Source organism: Mytilus galloprovincialis, chromosome 12 (genome assembly GCF_965363235.1).
Source record: "Mytilus galloprovincialis chromosome 12, xbMytGall1.hap1.1, whole genome shotgun sequence".
In the NCBI taxonomy this organism is placed as follows: Eukaryota; Metazoa; Mollusca; class Bivalvia; order Mytilida; family Mytilidae; genus Mytilus; species Mytilus galloprovincialis.
The window spans coordinates 49,036,994-49,055,825 of record NC_134849.1 but is presented as its reverse complement, the minus strand read 5'-3'; the positions used below and the strand labels follow the sequence as shown (position 1 = coordinate 49,055,825).

The 18,832-nt window shown below is 34.5% G+C and overlaps 1 protein-coding gene across 1 annotated transcript in view; it reads right to left on the bottom strand.

The window, feature by feature from the left end:
- Positions 1 to 8,517: 8,517 nt before the first annotated feature.
- LOC143054067 (prolyl 4-hydroxylase subunit alpha-1-like) overlaps positions 8,518 to 18,832 on the bottom strand; it is a 60,660-nt gene continuing 50,345 nt past the window's right edge. The window contains exons 7-10 of the mRNA XM_076226942.1: positions 15,938 to 16,024; positions 15,622 to 15,690; positions 10,134 to 10,230; positions 8,518 to 9,188 (exon numbers count right to left, since the gene is read on the bottom strand). Of these exons, the coding sequence (XP_076083057.1) occupies positions 9,124 to 9,188; positions 10,134 to 10,230; positions 15,622 to 15,690; positions 15,938 to 16,024 (318 nt within the window). The 3' untranslated portion in view covers positions 8,518 to 9,123. The remainder of the gene's footprint in view (positions 9,189 to 10,133; positions 10,231 to 15,621; positions 15,691 to 15,937; positions 16,025 to 18,832) is intronic.

Genomic DNA, 18,832 nt, shown 5'->3' with positions numbered 1-18,832 from the left:
AACAGACAGTAAAGAGAAAACTTCCTAGGATTCAAACTGTTGTAGGAGTTATGCGGAATAACTACATGTATATACCCATAATGGGACGGAAAGACGGACGGACAAATGTTAAACACTATGCCCCCAACTTGCAATTGCTGTAAAGTTGCGGTGGCTTAAAAAAACATTTCAATTGGCTGGCTCAATAGGTGGTATGACTGGGTAATTTAAATCCATCGGGGTGATCTCGGGTTCCCTAGAAAGGTAAGGAGATTATTCTCAACGTGTGGCATCCGTCGTGTTATTTGCGAAATTACAAACCGAGTGATGTGGTATTATTTGGAAATTCACATTCGAGTTAAAGATGAAGGAACATGATCGCCGTCACATGTGAAACAGATATTCCAAAAAGTTTATTTTTCAATTAGTGCGAGGTAGATCAGAGAATTCAATTGATTAAAACTAAAAAGATTGATATTCGTATATTTTGCGCCTGTCCCAAGTCAGGAGCCTCTGGCCTTTGTTAGTCTTGTATTATTTTAGTTTTAGTTTCTTGTGTACAATTTGGAAATTAGTATGGCGTTTATTATCACTAGACTAGTATATATTTGTTTAGGGGCCAGCTGAAGGACGCCTCCGGGTGCGGGAATTTCTCGCTACATTGAAGACCTGTTGGTGACCCTCTGCTGTTGTTTTTTATTTGGTCGGGTTGTTGTCTCTTTGACACATTCCCAATTTCCATTCTCAATTTTATATGTTCAAATGATCATTATTTTTTTTTAGAGACTTCTTATTTTATAGTATTGATGCTTTATCGCTTAGTCCGAGCCCCCCTCCTCCGATTTTACTGTGACTTAAGTGTGAGTTGTTTTTTTTTTTAACGAAAACGTATTAGTCTTTTGATTTGTGTCGAGCCTGCGACATAAACGTAGCGGCAGTGAGACACAACAACGTCATCGAAAGTGGCGTCATTTCGGGACCTTTTATAGCTTACTATGGGGTATGGGTTTTGCTCATTGTTGAAAACCATAGAGTTTTGTTTTAGTAAAATAAAACCGAATTAAACTGTTTTGACCTGATAAATTTATTACATCCATGAAGTGTTTTAAAACTTGTATAGGAGAATTTCTTCAATATCTAGAAAAAGCATCTACAGAAAAACTTTTTTTTTTTATATTTTTTGACCGATGAATGTACAGCTCATCAACATTACGCTTTTACACTGAAAGCAGCAATATCAGGCGAGACACAGCGTTCCGTGGACTTTTATATAAATTTATTATAATACTGCTTCTATTTGAAAACTTATAGATCAAATTACAGGACCAAGTGGTTTGGGATATCCCAATTATGTCCGAAATACTGTAAAATTTTTAGGATTTTATTTTTTTTTATTATTGTCTGCCGTTCCCTTTTTTCACACCAAATAACTCTGACAACCACTCGAACTTTAATTTGATTTTTAACTTTGGTGATACCCATCCAAAGCACATTAAACAAACGACATATTGAAATCCTGTTAAAAAATATATTTTTTTTCACATTGTGCACGGTGGCCTTTTGTAGCTGACTATACGGAGTGTTGAAGGCTGTACGGTTGCCGATATATGATTTCTTACATCCACTGCATTTAAGTAAAACTCTGGTGGATAGTTGTCTCATTGGCAATCACACCACATCTAACTTTGTTTCAACTCCTATGTTGCGTTTTGTATACTGCAACATTGTTTATTTAGTACGCATATCCCGGAGCCCTCTTTTCGGAAGCCCGAGCAAAAGCCCTTGTTCCCGGCGATAGAAAATTCAATTACAAACTCAAAAAGACATATAAAATAGCTCGAATTTCAGCTCGAAATCTTAATTAATAAAAATTAGACTTAAATTCGAATCCTACTCAAACTCTACCTCAAGAAGTAACTCAAATTCAAAGTTGCAACTAGAACTCTGCCTTTAAATGTGACTCGAACTCGAAGTCCAACTCGAAACTCAATGCTATCTAGAACTTTAATTATAAGTATGTATTGACTTGAATTCGAAAACTAACTAAAAGTTTAACTCAAACAGTAACCCGAACTTTAATTTGAACACTAATTAGATGGATGGCCAAACGCATTCAAGGCACATACAATATGGAAATCTATCTAAAAATAGAACAGGGTTTTCCGAATTGGTCACGTGGTTTTACCTCATCAAGTAAGGGGATAACCACATCAAAGAATGACAGGACCACATCAAAGAATGACAAGACCACATCAAATAATGAAACAAACACATCAAGTAGTGTAAAATGGTCAAATTTTGAAACATCATTACGTAATGTTAAAACCATATAAAGAATAGACAAATCATCATTACGAAATAACAAAACCACATCATGTAATGAAACAACTACATTACGTTAAGTCACATACAAATCAAGTAATGGTAAAACCACATTGACTAATGACACAACCATATTAAATAATGGTGAAACCACATCGAGTAATGACAAAACCATATTGAGTAATGACAATTTATATCAAGTCAATACGAAATCATATCGTGTAATATCGAAATAGCATTAAGTAATGACTATTCATATTGAGTTATATTAAAACATCATTACGTAATGTCAAAACCATATCAAATAAAGACAAACTATTATTAAGTAATGATAAAACAACATAAAGTAATATCAGAGTTCCACATAAGACAGCTGCGGCGTTCCATAAAAGTGGATCGTAACCTTTGGCTAGCGAAGATGCACCTTGCCAGCAAATCCAATTGCTTTATTATTATGAAGATATCTTAAACGTATGAATTTCATCGGATCTTCTACTGAATATAACTAAATAAACGGAAAATGTGTCCATGGGACACTGATAATGCCCCAGCTAGCATATATAACATTATAAAGGGTCATGTTGGGACGTACGTGCGTACGGACGGACAAGGGTAACACTTAATGCCCACTCCGAAGCGGCGGGAATAAAAAAATGCGGACGTTTTTATGCTAAAAAATGTGCATACCCGACCATTTCCCGAATTTCCCGACGACCCATATACGATCAGGTTGATCTGGTATGGTCCAGATCAGGCTGAGATCGTGAATAGTTTACTTGGTCTAGCTAGTCGAGTAAAGATCGTGTAAAGATCGTGAATTGATCGGAATTATCTAATAAGTATTCATTTTGTTGTCGGGATGGAGTTGTGATGAAGTCATTAAGGAGTCGTGAATGGTCGAGTTAAGGTCATGTACAGTCAGATGGTGGTCGGGTAGAAGTCGTAAACAGGCCCGATCAAGAATTGAGTTGAGCTTGGTGGTGGAAATTTGTCAATAGCTAGGTTTACACTGCCTATCAGATCAACTCGATCAAGCCCGATCATGACAAATTACGTGATCGGGAGACTGGTCTGACTCAATCGACAAGCATGCTCGGGATAGTCTACCTTGCTCTTCATCGATCTGACTTTCTACCCGAGAGTTTTTGACATGTCAAAAACATTCGAGTAAGGATTGAGAAGCAATTCACTCGAGAAGAGATCGAGAATTCGTCGAGTAATGGTCGAATTGATCGGGAAAGGATCGTGTAGAGATCGAGTTTGATTGGAATACAAAATTTTTACCGATCAGTACTCGATCATTTCGACCTTTGCTCGACTAATTTCCGATCATTTCCTGATTAGCTCGACCAACTCCCGATCGCTTCTAGATCACTTCGACTTCTATATTTATTTTATCCCACACCAATTCGACGAATACCTGATCCCTTCGCGACCACATTCGACCACTCTTCGATCTCTACTCGGCCATACACGAGAACACATAGCTGCTACACGATTCTATAAAAGTGTGTGCAGATCTGAAGTTAACTCTCATAACTCTGCTTTCGCAAAAATATATTGGCATCATTTTTTTAACTGTACAAAAATTCCAGTACAGTACGTATCTTAACTTTTGCAAGGAGCGGTAACATTTTAAAAGAGAGTCAAAAGACACCAAAAGACCAATCAAACTCAAAGGTCGAAAACAAACCGACACAGCCATAGCAAAACACGTAAACCGACGAGAAGACAAACAGCAGTCCACATAAATAAAAGCAACAGTAGTATACCGCTGTTCAAAACTCATACATCCATGGACAAAAAACAAAATCGGGGTAACAAACTAAAACCGAGGGAAACGCATTAAATATAAAAGGAGAACAACGCCACAACACTAAAATGTAACATAACATAGAAAACTAAAAACTTAGCAACACGTAACCAAACAAAACCTGGGAAGATCTCAAATGTTCCGGAAGGGAAGAAAATCCTGCAATTTTGGCATCGGTGGATTTTTCAAATATGAAAGTAAGTGTGAAATAACATTCATTATTAGACTGCTGATGACTGAATTAACTTTCAAAGTTGGTTTATAAGAACATCAGGATTATATTTTACCTGTTTTATGGACTATTGTCTGTTTTGTCTGTCGGTATTTTCCGTTTGTCCAGAACTGTTTGTAGTATAAAAAAAGAAGATGTGGTACAATTGCCAACGAGACAGCTCGTCACAGAACACCAAACAACACACAGAAATTATTAGTAACTACTATAAGTCACATGACATTCATTTTTATTTTTCATTGGAATTTTTTATGTAATTTCACACAAAAATGAGACGAAAGCAAACTATACACTCGCTGCAAAAGCGTCTACAGTTTGTCTTTCGTCGTTTGTTAGTTGAAATGCATTTCTTTCTAACTTTAACATTAAATCAATTATCTAAACGTGTTCTTGCTTGTTATAACTCAAAACAATGTCTAAAATTACTGAAATTTACGTATCACCTTGCTTTCTTTCATTGAAATAACAGCTATGAAAGAAAATTTGAGTAATTTAGACATATTTTGAGTTATTACAAGCAAGAGCATACCTCTTTAAAAAAAAGAAAAGGCTTTATCATCACTATCTTCATACAGCCATCTGATTAAGATGAAGAACTGCCAATCAAATTAAATATGCATAGAGGAGCGATGTCCTCTGTGTCTATAACATCTTCTACGGAGGCTATTTTCTCCGCTTAATAAGTTCAAATAACAGCAAAATGTGCATGCGTTTTTGACAAGTTTAAACAGGGTCAGCAAACTCTGATTAAACGATGCATTTGTTTCTACTTCTACTTCTACGTTTAACAAACTATAACAAACGGCACACAACGTTTACCAAACTTTGGTTAGAAAGAAATGCACTCTTGATCTCTTGATAGATATATGTCAAGTTGTAAACAGTTTCAGAAAAGGTATCACTCCAGGGGATAGAAATTCTACTATGGTAAAATTTTGGGGAAATGTGTGACATCTTTGCCCTCTTTTGCAATATTTTTTAGCAAATACATACAGGTTGTTGCCATACAGCAAAATGAAAATACATATCCTTAACCCTTCAACTACTGGATATTAAATCTATGAACAATACTGATTACATACTAATGCACAATTTATGACACACACGATACGCTTTATTTGTAAGTTAGCAAGTACAAAGGGTGGTAAAGTTTATGTATATCGCTGTCTATCATAAGTACTAATCCAGAGACAAATCTCATTTTGTGGTGTCATTTCCACCAAAAGAGCAATAAAACTACCATTACATATCAGTGTCAACTATGAGGAAGTTTTTAAAAGCATTGGTTTCCTCTTTGTTGAGTTAGTACAAGTTTCTCATACTGCCCACACAGTGGTTATCGCGTCAGCCGCTGCCTCACCTAGGTTTCTCGGTGCCCGTTGCTGTCTACACCATCTTCTATGCACTCTTCAAGCTCTGTCACAGCTATTAACCTTGTTCTCTGAGCTCTTACCACCTTGCCCACAAATCCAACTGCTTTATTTCTATGTAGATATTTTAAACGTATGATTTTACTCGGACCTTCTACTGAATATTACCAAATAAACGGATAATGTTTCCAGCTAGCATATATATCATTATAAAGGGTCATTACGCAAAAACGGCCTCCCAAATTTGCATTTGAACTGTGTTTTATGGTAATAAGCATTGTGTATACGGCGTTTCATAAAATTTAGTTGAGACAAAATAAAATTAGTGAACGGAAACTAATATTGTCGGGACGTACGTACGGACAAGGATAACACTTAATGCCCACTCCGAAGCGGTGGGGAATAAAAAATTTGGACGTTTTTATACTGAAATTGTGCATACCCGACCAATTCCCGATTATCTCTACGACCCATATACGATCTGGTCGATCTGGTCTGGTCAAGATCAGGCTGAGATCGTGAATAGATGGTTTGGTCTATATAGTCGAGTAAAGATCGTGTAAAGATCGTGAATTGATCGGAATTATCGAATAGGTATTCATTTTGTTGTCGTGATGAAGTCGTGATGGGATCATTAAGGAGTCGTGAATGGTCGAGTTAAGGTCATGTACAGTCGGATAGCGGTCGGGTAGAAGTCGTAAACAGGCCCGATGAAGAATTTGGTTGAGCTTGGTCGTGGAAATTTGGACAATCGGGATCATCAAGTTGATCTGATCGGCAGTGTGAACCTAGCTTTAAACAGACGTATAACCAACCCGATTAACAGACCAACCGCCCATATAGCCGCATACCCAATAAAGATTAACCGTCGAATCTTTTGGTTAGCCGAGTGTCGGCCGTGTTAAAGGAATAATTTAGCATTTCAATGCTGAAATTGACATTTTTGTGCAATTTATCTACATTCCAGCATGGTCGGATATAAAGAGTACAATATACTATAGAGCTGACAATTGCTATCATGATTTCTTTAATTAATTTATAGATTGACCTTAATGGAATGTGTCTGGCACAAATGATCACTAATACTTAATCACGGGAAATTATCGTTACTTCAATCTCGTTCTCTTTTCTTCGATCGTCCTGAATATGCATGTAATATTTGTTAATGAACGCGTAGAGGACATCAATCAATCTATCAATAAAGCCTTTTCTCGATACTTCAACGGATGAGATCTGAAACCGAACTTGTACTAACCATGATCAACATGGAGGTGTATCTAGTGGTTAAGGATCTACTAACCCTTCCGGTGCACCCGCGATCACCTCTATGTTTTGGGGACTTTATGTTTCTTAGTCTTATATTTTATGTAGTGAATTCGTCTTTTTGTCGTCTTCGTATTTTGTAATGACTTGTGAGTTTATCTTCGACTTACGAGTTTCGAATATTCCTTTACACATCTTCGACGTGTCTTTTTTAACAGATCTGATTTTTTTCTTATTGAATTTTAAAAGGTTTATGAAATTAATGTATCCTAAACTTAGCATATTAGTTCGCTTGCGTCTATCATAGACAGATAAGTATATACAATATAAATTTTCCTTATTATTTGGACAATTATGATAGATGGAGAGAAGCATATTAAGTTGCACAATTTATGAAAAATTTGTAACATTTTGTTTTAAAATATAAAGGTGTATTACTAATCTTTATTTCATTTAGTAAACTGTTCCATATTTGAGAACCAGAATATGTAAATGTTTTCTAAAAAAAAAATAATTTGGCTTTAGATTATTTAATATATTGAATACCTAAACTACATAAGTGTCCTTACAAACAACAGTATATTGCTGGGTCTTCCAAGTGCTCCACGAAACCTCTTTCTTAATTATTAACATCTATTTTATCAGCAATCAAAGACGTGCTTCAAAGTTGTTGTGAAATTGCCTATTCTTGAGGTGGCGTGAATCAAATGTGGATACTTAAAAATTCCAAAGATCTTTTAGAGTACATACAATCTAACTCTCTTTCATCTTGTAATAGTATTAAAACATTTGACTTTTCTACACTTTACACAAGTATTCCACATTCCAAACTAAATAACAAATTGAAAGAGTTTGTATTGCTTTGCTTCGTAAAAAAAAATGGCCAACGTCGATACAAGTATATTGTCTTTGGGAGGGATAAATCCTACTTTGTAAATGATCACGCTGATTCAAACAAAAAATTCTGTGAAACTGACATTATCAAGACGTTTGATTTCTTGATTGACACAATATTTGTTACGTTAGATTGTCTTTTGTAATAAGTTGATTCTATTTGATACTGTACATGACATTGTATCTCTTTGCTCATTCCATTGATTTTGTTTTTGAGACATTAAACGTAAATAGCTATCAAAGGTACGAGTATTATAATTTAGTACGCCAGACGCCCGTTTAGTCTACACAAGACTCATTAGTGACGCTCATATCAATGCTTTACATCTGTGACAAAGGATGGTCCAATATTCTGTTGATACAATATACCCAGGATATCAGTATGCTATGGTATACATAGGGTCATGCTTTCTAATACTGTTTATGACACCTTTACACTAAATCCATTGGATGTGTACTAACTAGAACTATAGTTTGTGAATGCTTACTTGAATCACCTGTTGTAAGTGTGCAAATCATTTCTATGTTTAACAGGATCATGAAATTCTCATATTTTCTAAATTTATCCCGTTTTAAAAATATTACTCGATTCGCACTCTCCACAGACTGATGTATATATATACCCATTAATAATAAACAATTGATAGGTTCTACTATCCGTTATTTATGTATGTGAATAGCTGCCATTTATGTAGACAAAATTTAATGACAACTTATACAAATGTTTAAAATTAACAGGTAATATTTGGTACGATACAAAATATCGTACTTCATATTTAATTGGAAACTCTATTATGATAGAGTATATCAACATGTATACTAGTATACAAAAAATCTGCACGTGTCGTGTCAGAACTCCGACATATCGACGAAAAACAAAACAAGACAAAAAAGTTCATATCCGACGATAGGTGGTCATTAATATTACTATTATCAGCTGGTTTTAATGAAATAAAAACTTGGAATTTCCGAAATAAAATCTCTTTCTAATCTGTCCTGAGTAGATCATCATAAAAATGTCAACTTGACAGTCTACATAATTGTAAATTTCATAATGACTAGTTACTGTTACGTGTTAAGATCGCAAAGCCTCTGAAGCATTTCAAATAGAATAGTTACTGTTACGGGTTGAGATCGCAAGGTCTACATATAGAATAGTTACTGTTACGGTTTAAGATCGCAAAGCCTCTGAAGCATTTCAAATAGAATAGTTATTGTTACGGGTTGAGATCACAAGTCTACATTTACTGTTAAGGGTTAAGATCGCAAGGTCTTTGAAGCATCTGGCCACCTTCACGTATCCATTTGTTACCAACTGAAACATACATAAAAATAGTCATTCATTCATTCGAGTCTTTTTTTTTTTGTAAAGTTTCCATGTGTAAAAAAAATTGCAAATCTAATATTTAGAAAAATAATAGTTATGATTACAAATATTCTGACGTAATTCCAAGTTTGACAGTTTCTCCGCATATTTCACTTCTCTGTAATGTTTGCCGATGTCGCGACACTTCTTATTTGACTAACATGTTTGTGGTGAATATGTTTTGCTTGTTTCATACATTTATGAAGCTGTTATTTATGTGGTGAAAAATTTAACTGTGAATAGATTTGGTTTTATTCAACTTATTTCACGATACAAAAAAGAAATATAAACTGTTTAATGTTTTGACGTATCCAATTTATTGAAATCTTCTATATTTCTTACAAATATGATATTCCTCTACGACTTTCTCACAATGCATATCGTTTACAATAGAAAAACTATTTTTCGTTAAGTGTAGTTTCTTTTTTTTCTTGCATATTTTATTTCAAGCATTAAACTAGCCATTAAATTTGTGTGTTGTAAAACTTAATCAAAAATAAATTGTATTATTCAAACAGACAAATATAAACAAACAGAATTTATCAAAACAAGTTGCACTTTGCATTCATTAATAAAATGGGAGCAAGGTCGTTTTTTGTTTGGAAATACGGAACCAATAATTTAGTTCTCCATTACAGCCTGATGTCATGAAGAAATCCAAACCGGAAAAATTACGGTAATAAGTTGTTTAAATGATATTATACGTCAGGAGGTCTCTTGTTGATAGTTGTCTCATTAGAAATCATAACATATCGTCTTTCTTTTTTATTATTTAAACAATATATCTAGAATTTCCTTCCGTGTAAACGAATACGAGGATATCTATTTCCAGCATTATATCAAAGTTCGTGAAAATCATTTACTAGTACTAGTACTTGATTATGAACAGCTTACTCCATTTAGAACCAATAACAACAGGACATCCTGCGTGTAATACTCTTTGGTCATTTTCTCCACTTGGAAGTAAGTTATACCAGAAAGCAGCTGAGCCCTAAAAATAAAATGATCGACTTACCTCACATGATATTGATATGTTCAGTTCACGCCCTACTGACTTTATATTTAAAATGTTAACGTTTGTCTTCAAAGTTTAATTAGTTTAAACATCTTCACTGGTGGTAAGCGGATGGTCGTAACGTAAAGTTACGGTTAGCCGAAAATGGGAGACAACTCTAGAGATAATTTCTTTTCCCATTTTCGTTGCTCCAAGGAGTTGTCTAGAGCTATGATTACAGTGCAGTTAGTGTTGTCTCGATATCCAAATAGCATGAGTTCGAATCCCGGTGATCTCTGCGAGGGAAGGAAGAAAAAATTGCTTTCGCAGATTTGCAGATTGTGTATTGTTGTGCTAATATTCAGAGTAGTTATATGTTTATATATATACACACCATTGAACTGTATAAAAAAGATGCAATGTACGACAACAAAGCTACATACAGGCTTTTTATTCACTCGACATCCTCAAATATCCAATATATAGTCTTGTCGATTTGTGAAACAATTGTTCAGAAGGTGGTAAAACCATCAAACTTTGCAGAGTTTTACTAAAGGTCATGTAAACATTTATAGCTATGGACCCATTTCTAAAAATCAAAATTGCGGCTCGTGGCGGCCATTTTTAAATGGCTTTCTGAAAGTAAAAAACAAAATCAGAAAAAAAAATGTGAAAAAAATGACTTTACCACTTGTTATAAAACTTGGTATATTTTTCACTTATAATAAGGACTATAATCTGAGGACATCAGGAATTGAATTACTGGCGGCCATCTTGAATAGTGGCCATTTAAAAAAAAAAAAATAAAAAATTATTTGCTATTATATTTTATTTTATTATTTGCATTTAAACTAATGAATTGATATATTTAAAGCTAGCTAATCAAATCATTCTTGTAAGACTGTTGCTATTTGTATTTGGTATTCACCATGTGGTCAAATAAGCCCTAATGCATAATTTCTTGTACTTACAGTTTGCCTTAAAACGTTTTACAACAGACAACAACATATAGATATATGACCATACTATGTCGAAAAAGAGCAAACTTGTAGATATTGAAAACACTGGTAACATTGGAAAACTTAGTAGTGAACAAATAGACTCGAAATAATGTATGAAATGTCAAGAGAGAACACATGACGACTTACAATGCCCAGCAGATAACAAAAACAGATATTGATATCGGAGCTGGTTATGAGTCCTTTGATGCTATCTTACAATGATGCTGTGCATTGAATTGGTTTCCCTCATCACTCAACTTGGAAAAGTTTAATGATGGCCACGGAATTTCAGAGAGCCTCCGCTATATATATATTTGGGATGGTAATTCATGAAGAAACAAGGAAACGAGACCTTGTAGATAAACTCTACAATTTAGGACTCAGTATATCGTTGCTCCCTTAGATCTGCTTATACTGATCGTTCTTGTATACGCTACATACATGTCAGAACACATTTAAATTATTTATATTATCATGCATGCATGCAACATTTGGCAGTCTACAAGACACACAAGGAAATCATCGAAGGATTACAAAAATGCATGTAACTTATATTTCTGATTTGCAGGTGGCTTAATCATGTACGTCGGGAGATAGAAGACACAAAAACATGATATTAGTTCAGTTTTACCATTGTTTCAAGACGAAGCAAAATCCACTGCAATGATTCGCCACTCGATGACAATTATTAAAGAGTGTATGAGTTTCTTGAACCCAGAACAAATACCAGTCATGGCATGTGATCAACCTCTATATGCCCTTGCTAAAAACATCCAATGGAATTGGCCTGCAAGATATTGGGAAAATATATTGTAGTTATGTTTAGTGGTCTTTATATTGGGATTGCTGCTTTGAGAATATTTGGAGATTGGCTGAAAATAGTGAATGCTTTGAGTCAGTCAAACGTTCCATCTGCGGGAACAGCAGAATCATTCCTCAAAGCATCACATGTGACCCGAACTCGACATGCCCATCAAGTGACTGCTTGTTCCTTACATATTCTAATGCATAAAGCCTACAGACAATTTTTAGATACAGTTGATGATCAAGAGGAAAATACTATCAGTTTCGGAAGTGGGAAGAAAGGAGAGAAATTGAGAGCCCTTTGTTTCACTTCTGGTCACTTACATTGATGCTGGGACTCGTCATTCTTATATTTGTTCGATCTCTCCGAGAAGGAAATTTTAACCTGTATATAACCTCTCTTAATATGCTGCTACCTTGGTTTTTCGCTTTAGATTACCATAATTACGCTCGATAACGTCCTATTCATGTTTGGGTTGTGTTGGCATTGGACCCAATTGCACCCAGTATTGCTACAGAATTTGAGAGAGGACATTTCGTTGTTTACAAAATGCACAACACATTCTCTGCTATAGCTTTTGAGCATGCTTATGAGCAAATTAACATGGTGGTAAAGGGTGATGGTGGAGTTATTGGACTAACGGAGAATGCGTCTCAACTTCTTCGCTGTATGGTGAGTGGCCAAGAAAAGGCTCGCGCGGTTAATAAATATGAGTTACCACAAGAACTGATTAAGCATGAACAAAATAAAGGTCCAGATGTTAGACTCTATGAACAGGCTGAAAGTAAGCAAAAGGTCTTTTTGAAACAAGTTATAACATTGACAGCTACAAAAGAGGAAATGGGAAAATCATTTTTGGAGGAATCAGAAGATCTTTCAGTCTTGGACACACGTGACATAATAAATCCAAAAGTTGCAAACACAGTTAAAAATATTGAAGAAATAGAGGGAATGATAAGTTTAATGAGTACGTGAGGGAACGTCTTGACAAGAGGACAACGCCACTTTCCGCTCCAACTAAACAAAACCAATTACGCCTCTTCAGTCGCCCGGAATTAAGAAGTGATTCTTAAAGCAGAATTGTTCTTTATTTTCCCAGCTTTATGTGTTTTGCCAGGTTCGTGATAGTGATCTTGATGAGTTTTTTGTCATAAAAACCAAGCATACCCACCTTCACTGTTCCAGTTTGGTCAGTTGAGACTTAGTTCCAAGTCATATTTGTTAGTGCCATTAGAGAACATATGCGTAATTGTAACTGAGAGTCCTGATGTAAATGCCATTATTCTAGACGGAGCTGTTATTGTCAACATACTGAAGCCTACGTTTTGCAAAAACCTTAGAGGATTACTCTAAGCAAGTTCTCCTTCCTCACATTAATAATTACTTGAAGTCATGCAGTCAGAAATATGTTATATGGGATGAAACCGTCAGGACAGCTTAAATGCACCAACTCATGGTAAGCGTGGAAAAGGTATAAGACGATGTGTGCAGGCAACTTCTACTATTCCTGGTAATTGGGAGTCATTTCTAAATATTGACGATAACAAGAGAGTTATTTGCCTATCTAGCGGAACAGCTATTGCCGCTCACCCCAAGTGTTCAGACAACAGCAGTTTCAACAAAGGGAAGAGAAGTAGTTTGCAACAGACCAGATAAGAATAATGGCGACATATCACCGTGTAATCATGAAGAGGTAGACACTCGTATTACACGTTGCAGATACGGTGATAAGTGGAATGCAAAAAAATATGATTAGAACCGTTGACACCGACTTTGTTGTAATTGCATTATCAGCAATGCGCAAATTGAACATAACATCTTTATGGATGGCATATGGATGGCATATGGATGGCATTTGGAGTTGGAAAAAACTTCAGGCACATCCCTGTCCATGAAATTGCTCTGTTTATGGGGCCTTCAATGTCCAATGCACTACTGTTCAGTGGAAGATCCAGAACTTTTCCTAAGGGGGCTGACTGACCTAAGGGGGGGCCCGCTCCAGTCATGCTTCAATGATTCCCTATATAATCAACCAAATTTTTCCCACGAAAGGGGGGGGGGCGGGCCCCCAGGTCCCCCTGGATCCGTTTATGTTGTTCCTAAACGCATTTAGTGGTTGTGACCAAGTTTCGTCGTTTTCGAATCGTGGAAAGAAAACTGCATGGGAAACATGGTCATCCTTTGATGTGGTGACTGAAGATTTCTAAATATTGAGTGATAAACCCAATAAAGATTGTGTTACTGAATCTGCTTTTAACATTGAGCGTTTTGTCGTCTTAATGTATGACTGGACCAGCAAGTGTTTGGATGCAGCAGGGAAAGATCTATTCACGAGAAAAGGACGATCTATTGAAAATATTCCCCCAAGCTCTGACGCATTTCACCAACACATTAAGAGAGCTGCTTAAATGCAGGATTTTGTTGGGGACAAGCTCTTGTTGAACGCCAAGAAACACCATCCCCTTCCAGCTGGGGTTGGAAGCGGACCAAAGAAGGGGTATGGGAACGATTCTGGATATCGCTACATCAAGCGTCAGAATCCTGTGCTGATCTTATAAAATGTGGATGTAAAAGTGAAAACGGTTCCCGAGGACGATGTAAATTTGTAAAGGCATCATTAAGTTGTACTGCTCTATGTAAATGTGGAGGACAATGTGATAGGAATTAAAATACAGTGACCGCTATTATGCGATTTGACTAATCATTTATTTTGTGATATTTATGTTGTCATTGAGAACATATAAGCAGTTGATTTCGTTATGACATGAATTATTGTATGATATAATACTTATTATGGACACAATGCCAATGGGTTTTTTTTGAAAGTTTTTTTCAGATACTTATTAGTAGACAATAATAACCAAACGATTTATTTTTATCGATTTTGATTTTGAAGGTCGACCTATTTTGGCTTAAAAATTTCAATAATTTTCAAAATAGACTCACATAAATAGGAGTATAAATCATCTTTATTAATCTTGTTCAACTCAGATAAGTATCATCACTTTATTTACAAAGTATTTTATCCAACGTCCGCCATTTTAAAATTGGCCACCACTACCGCAAATGTCAACTTCCAGAGTGTGTTCATAGCTGAAAATGTTGTCCATGACCTATACTAGTACTATGCAAAATTTCATGCTTTTACCACAATCTGAGCAATTTTGCTTAAAATCTGCCATACCTACATATATCAAGCATCCCACTACAAGACCATTGGTGAAGTGTTTATCCTTATGTCATACTGGTTTTTTCACTATGTAATATAAAAGTATTCACCAAAGAATTGATTAAAAAAAATGGATGTAGGCAATTGACAATAAAAACATATTTCCTTTTTTATTTTCATGTACTTGGAAGTAAATTTTACAAGCGTTGGATTTGTTACAGTTTCATCGGGTATTTTTTAGGATTACTTGAAATAATTACTTGGGCTTACCTATATGAATACTTGGATTATCATACAATCCTTGAGACTTACATGGATGCTATAAGAAAAATGACATTTACAAGCCAAAGCTATGTTTTTTGTTAATATTATTGCTTAATGCAAAATAAAGTTGCCATGACTGTTTGGCTTACCTTTTTAACTGGAACTCTGGCATTTATACTTGGAAATACTGTGGCGCCACCTACTTTAACGTCATTTAACTGAAAACATGTAAAACAAAATATAATATACACATTTATGAGACGATTAATATGTTCATTTTGTAAAACAGAAAACTCTTGAATTTTTATGACCATTTTGGGATAATTCAAATTGAATGTTTAATTTCTAGTATCGTACGTAAAAAAAATGAATACTGTAACCTTATTTTACTACCTTATATTTCAACATGGCGTCTTTAGTATGGGAATATTTAAAACTTTTATACATCGATTTGTAAAAACTTACATAGAACATCCAGGTTGCTATTCTGTCACCAGTTCCTATCAATTCCAAAGGGTCGTTTTTATTTGGCGGACCCCATAAAGGTTTTTCCTGAAATAAGTATAGGCTGATCACGGTACTCTATTAAATATTATAAGCAGAAAGAATTTACAATCAATGAATTACAGACTCCTGACTTGGGACAGACACACGAAGAACCAAATCGGGTCTAAACATGATTGCAGGCGCCTAACCCTTCCAAAACCCAGAATAGTAGTGTCACAGCACAAGATAAGAACAAAACATAAAAATCAGGTGTAAGGAGCTGAACGCATCAGATCGATAGAAAGCTCAAACACAACTGACAAAACATAACTAGAACAAAGTAACGATCTAAGAGTACTTGCAGTTACAGAAAGCTAGTTCCAAACAAATAACAACCGTAATGCAATCATGTATTCAAGACAAAGATCAATCAGTACATACCCAAGGGATTGATTATAAATATGTCATGAACAGTCTAGGATAATTCGACCTTGTATAATGCAGAAATACAAGTACATGTTTATATATAATTAGCTGTTATAAACCAGTTATATATTTGTGGGTACCAAAAGAACGATGCTATTGTTTTTAATTTAAGTTAACGTTAAAGTCATTAGAAACCAGTGACCGATGACAAATAATGTTATTTCTTATGCAGCAAAAATACTACAATCTGATTGGTTAATTACCCCGGTGTAAATAACACCCCACCCTGGTTCACCCCGGGATAAATAAAATTTTGCCAAAAATTTCAGAATTTTTTATTTTTTTTTTTGCCAAGAAAAAAAAAAACATTTTTAAATTTAAAAAAAAAAAAAAAAAATAATCAATGTAAAATGTTAAAAATTTCAAAAAAAAAAAAAAAAAAAAAAAATTCAAAAAATTTTAAATAAAAAATATTTCAAAAATTTTTTTTCTCCGGAAAACTCAAAGAACACAAAATTTTTCTGATTTTTTTTCCAAAAATTAAGTAAAAAGTATTTTACAATGCGCAGCAACATAGACTTTGAAAAAAACGTTACACTGTAAATTTTTCATTACCATTTTTTCAATTTTACATCCTGGTTTCAAAATGAGTAAAGGAAATGTTCATAAGAAATAAATTCGTTATCTTGGTGTAATCAGGGGTGTACGGAATTTTACACCGTTGTTGAAAATTCATACACCCATTCGGCTGCGCCTCAGGGTGTGTGAATTTTCAACAATGGTGTAAAATTCTGTACACCCCTGATTACACCAAGATAACTAATATTATTCCAATTCTTGAACCAATGCATACAAACATCATAAACTTAGTCTTCTGTGCACGATTTTATCATTTTTTTTTTCGCATAAATTTCGTATAAACGTCAATCTTTTATTCAATCGGTCAGTGTTGTTGTGTAAATATGGCAGGTAATTAAAGTTCGTGTTTTGAAGCAGAAGTTTAACGATAGTCACCTGTGTGTCAACAATAAACAAAAAAACTTAAAAGAATATTTATGTAATCTTGTACCTCCTTGTGTACAAAGTACAACCAACTACCCGTTGCGAAATGGTCATGATATTATTGTTCCATTTTGTAGACTTTCCCTTACTACTGAATCGTTTATTCCCTCTACTATACGTGAATGGAATAAACTTGATTCAAAAATTCGCAGTGTCGACTCTATTTCTAAATTTAAGAAAGAATTAAAAAACGATAGTCTATTATGTAAAATTGAAACGTTTTATTTGTACGGCCCAAGGAAATAAAATATAATCTTAACGCAATTGCGATGTTCCGCTTCATTCTTAAACAATGACCTATTTAGAGCTAATATTATAGATAATCCTTCTTGCCATTGTGGGTCCGATATTGAGGATGTCTACCATTACTTCTTCGTTTGCCCAAAATACACATTATGTAGAAAAACCTTATTCCATAACCTTAACTGGCTATCTGAAAACTTTGTTCTAGATACAAAACTATTAATTTGCGGACACTTGGAACTTTCGATCGAACAAAATATTCAAATTTTCAAACATGTTCAAAACTTCATAAAAAGGTCAAACAGATTTCTTATGCCTTGATAGAGCGTTATTATTACTGACACGGAACGTCATCATTGTCATCAATTCACAAGTCATCGTCACAGAATTATACGACTTTTCAAACTTTCTTTTTCTCTTTTTATTTTCTATCCTCTTTGTTCACCTATCAAAGCTAGTATTATATTGCATAAATTGTTTGTTTTATATGCATGTCCATTATATTATACTATTATTGTAACTTTATATTGTATTATTATACTTCCTGTAAGAATGCCTTTGTATAGTAATTTTGTAATTTTAGTAAAATTGCTCTATTTTTACATAGTTTTTAAAAGAAATGTATAGCGTTAACTGCACCGTGCGAAAATAATAGTCCATGCTGTTGCAACAGACTATTGATTTTCACGTCAATCATTTCCAATTTCACGTGCAAAGGCGGAGCTTAGTTGCTTTGACAGACAAGTGGGTTGGATTTATAAGCCTGATAATTGATTATACTACAATTGAACATAGTAGATATCATTAAAACTTTTCTGACATTTCAAGAGACTTTAAAATACAGTAGTTTATGTTAGAACGTATATGTTCTTTGTTTACGTCTGCTTACTGCCGTTGAATCCAAAATTGTTTGAGTACTTTAGAAGTTATTTGTTACAGACAAATAGTTATGATCACATCACTGTTTTTGTAAGTTATTGAGTACTATGGAATCTTGAAGTCAACATAAGTTCATGCCTTCAACAATGAGCATAATAAAGGTACCTCATAGCATGTTTAAGACAACCTCTAGCACCAGATTAAGCATAATTCTACTTGTTTAGCTAGTCAATAATGATTTATAATTATGTAGAGTTAAAAACA